General features: G+C 33.6%; 1 protein-coding gene across 1 annotated transcript in view; it reads left to right on the top strand.

Annotated features, from left to right (window-relative positions):
• LOC106472017 (centromere protein C-like) overlaps window positions 1-1,502 on the top strand; it is a 40,696-nt gene that overhangs the window by 36,275 nt on the left and 2,919 nt on the right. Inside the window, exon 13 of the mRNA XM_022400621.1 lies at window positions 188-278. Coding sequence (XP_022256329.1) covers window positions 188-278 — 91 coding nt within the window. The remainder of the gene's footprint in view (window positions 1-187; window positions 279-1,502) is intronic.

The raw sequence follows: 1,502 nt of genomic DNA, 5'->3' as shown, positions 1-1,502 counted from the left end.
ACTTGTGACTACGCTGTGTATATATATATATATATTAATTGTGATATTGGAAAAGTTTAAAAAGTAATGCTTCTTCAGTAAGTGTTAAATTTTTTATGTAAATTACAAATTATACTTGAAATTTGATTTTATTAAGGTTGAGAGAACTTCCTAAATAACCCTAACTGTTTTTTTTTTCTCACCTCAGTTTTTTACCGTCATGTATGGTAAGGTGGAAGCACATGTTCACGACAGTTCGTGGATTTTTGAAACAGATGGCTCGTTTCTTGTGCCATTAGGTGAGTTATACATATAATCATGTTAAGGTTATACTCCATTTTGGGTGCTTGTAACTTTTTCTGAAGAAATTAAAATTGAGACAAGGCAGGATTCTAACCTGTAGTGAGAAGTGTCATGGGTTCAGATCCTGCCCACTCACAGTTGTCAACCTTTTATATATGAACTGGAGTATGAATAAAAATAATTGATGACTGAATTTGATAAAGGCTACCTAATATGATCTTTCATCATGTTCTGAAGGTTGTATACATCTTAATTCCAGTGTCTTAAGTGACTCATTAAAACTGTGAAATAAAAACATGAAATTGTGTGTATAAAACTATTTTAAATAGCATTAGTTTAACAACTTGCCACTAGGTGGAATCAAAAAAATATTGTCTTAAATATTAGTCATATTTTTTTTAGGATTATCAGAATTGGGTATTTTATTTTGCACAGAATGACTTTGTCAGGAGAGGACCCCCCCCCCCCCCCAATCCAATTTATTTTGTTATTATGTTCTTCATTTGTACAAATACATAGCAAAAGTATATCTTGTATTCCTAGGATGCATTTAAAAATAAATATAAATGTACAGACATGGTATGGTACCAAGAAAACATCTAGAATCAAAAATGTTGAGTAATTTGTACTCTTGTTTTGCTACTTATAAATTTACACATTATTTAAAATGATCATAGAAAAACATAAGTGGTAGCACTCATTTAACTCTAAGCCATTGAGGTTTTTGCCAATGAAATATTTACATCAAAAATATAAATAGTTTTTTGACTACTGCTGTGTCTGATGACCCCTGGTATTTTTAATAGCATCTCATCCACTACCGTATCTGTCATATCCAAGTTGGACTGATGACCCCTGGTATTTTTTCTCATCCACTACCATATCTGTCATATCCAAGTTGAACTGATGAGCCCTGGTATTTTTTCTCATCCACTACCATATCTGTCATATCCAAGTTGGACTGATGAGCCCTGGTATTTCTGATAGCATCTCATCCACTACCATATCTGTCATATCCAAGTTGGACTGATGAGCCCTGGTATTTCTAATAGCATCTCATCCAGTACCATATCTGTCACATCCAAGTTGGACTGATGAGCCCTGGTATTTCTAATAGCATCTCATCCACTACCGTATCTGTCATATCCAAGTTGAACTGATGAGCCCTGGTATTTCTAATAGCATCTCATCCACTACCGTATTGTCATATCCAAGTTGAA

Source organism: Limulus polyphemus, unplaced genomic scaffold, assembly GCF_000517525.1.
Source record: "Limulus polyphemus unplaced genomic scaffold, Limulus_polyphemus-2.1.2 Scaffold5024, whole genome shotgun sequence".
Lineage (NCBI taxonomy): Eukaryota > Metazoa > Arthropoda > Merostomata > Xiphosura > Limulidae > Limulus > Limulus polyphemus.
Note: the sequence above shows the minus strand (reverse complement) of the source record. Positions and strands in the feature narration are given on the sequence as shown.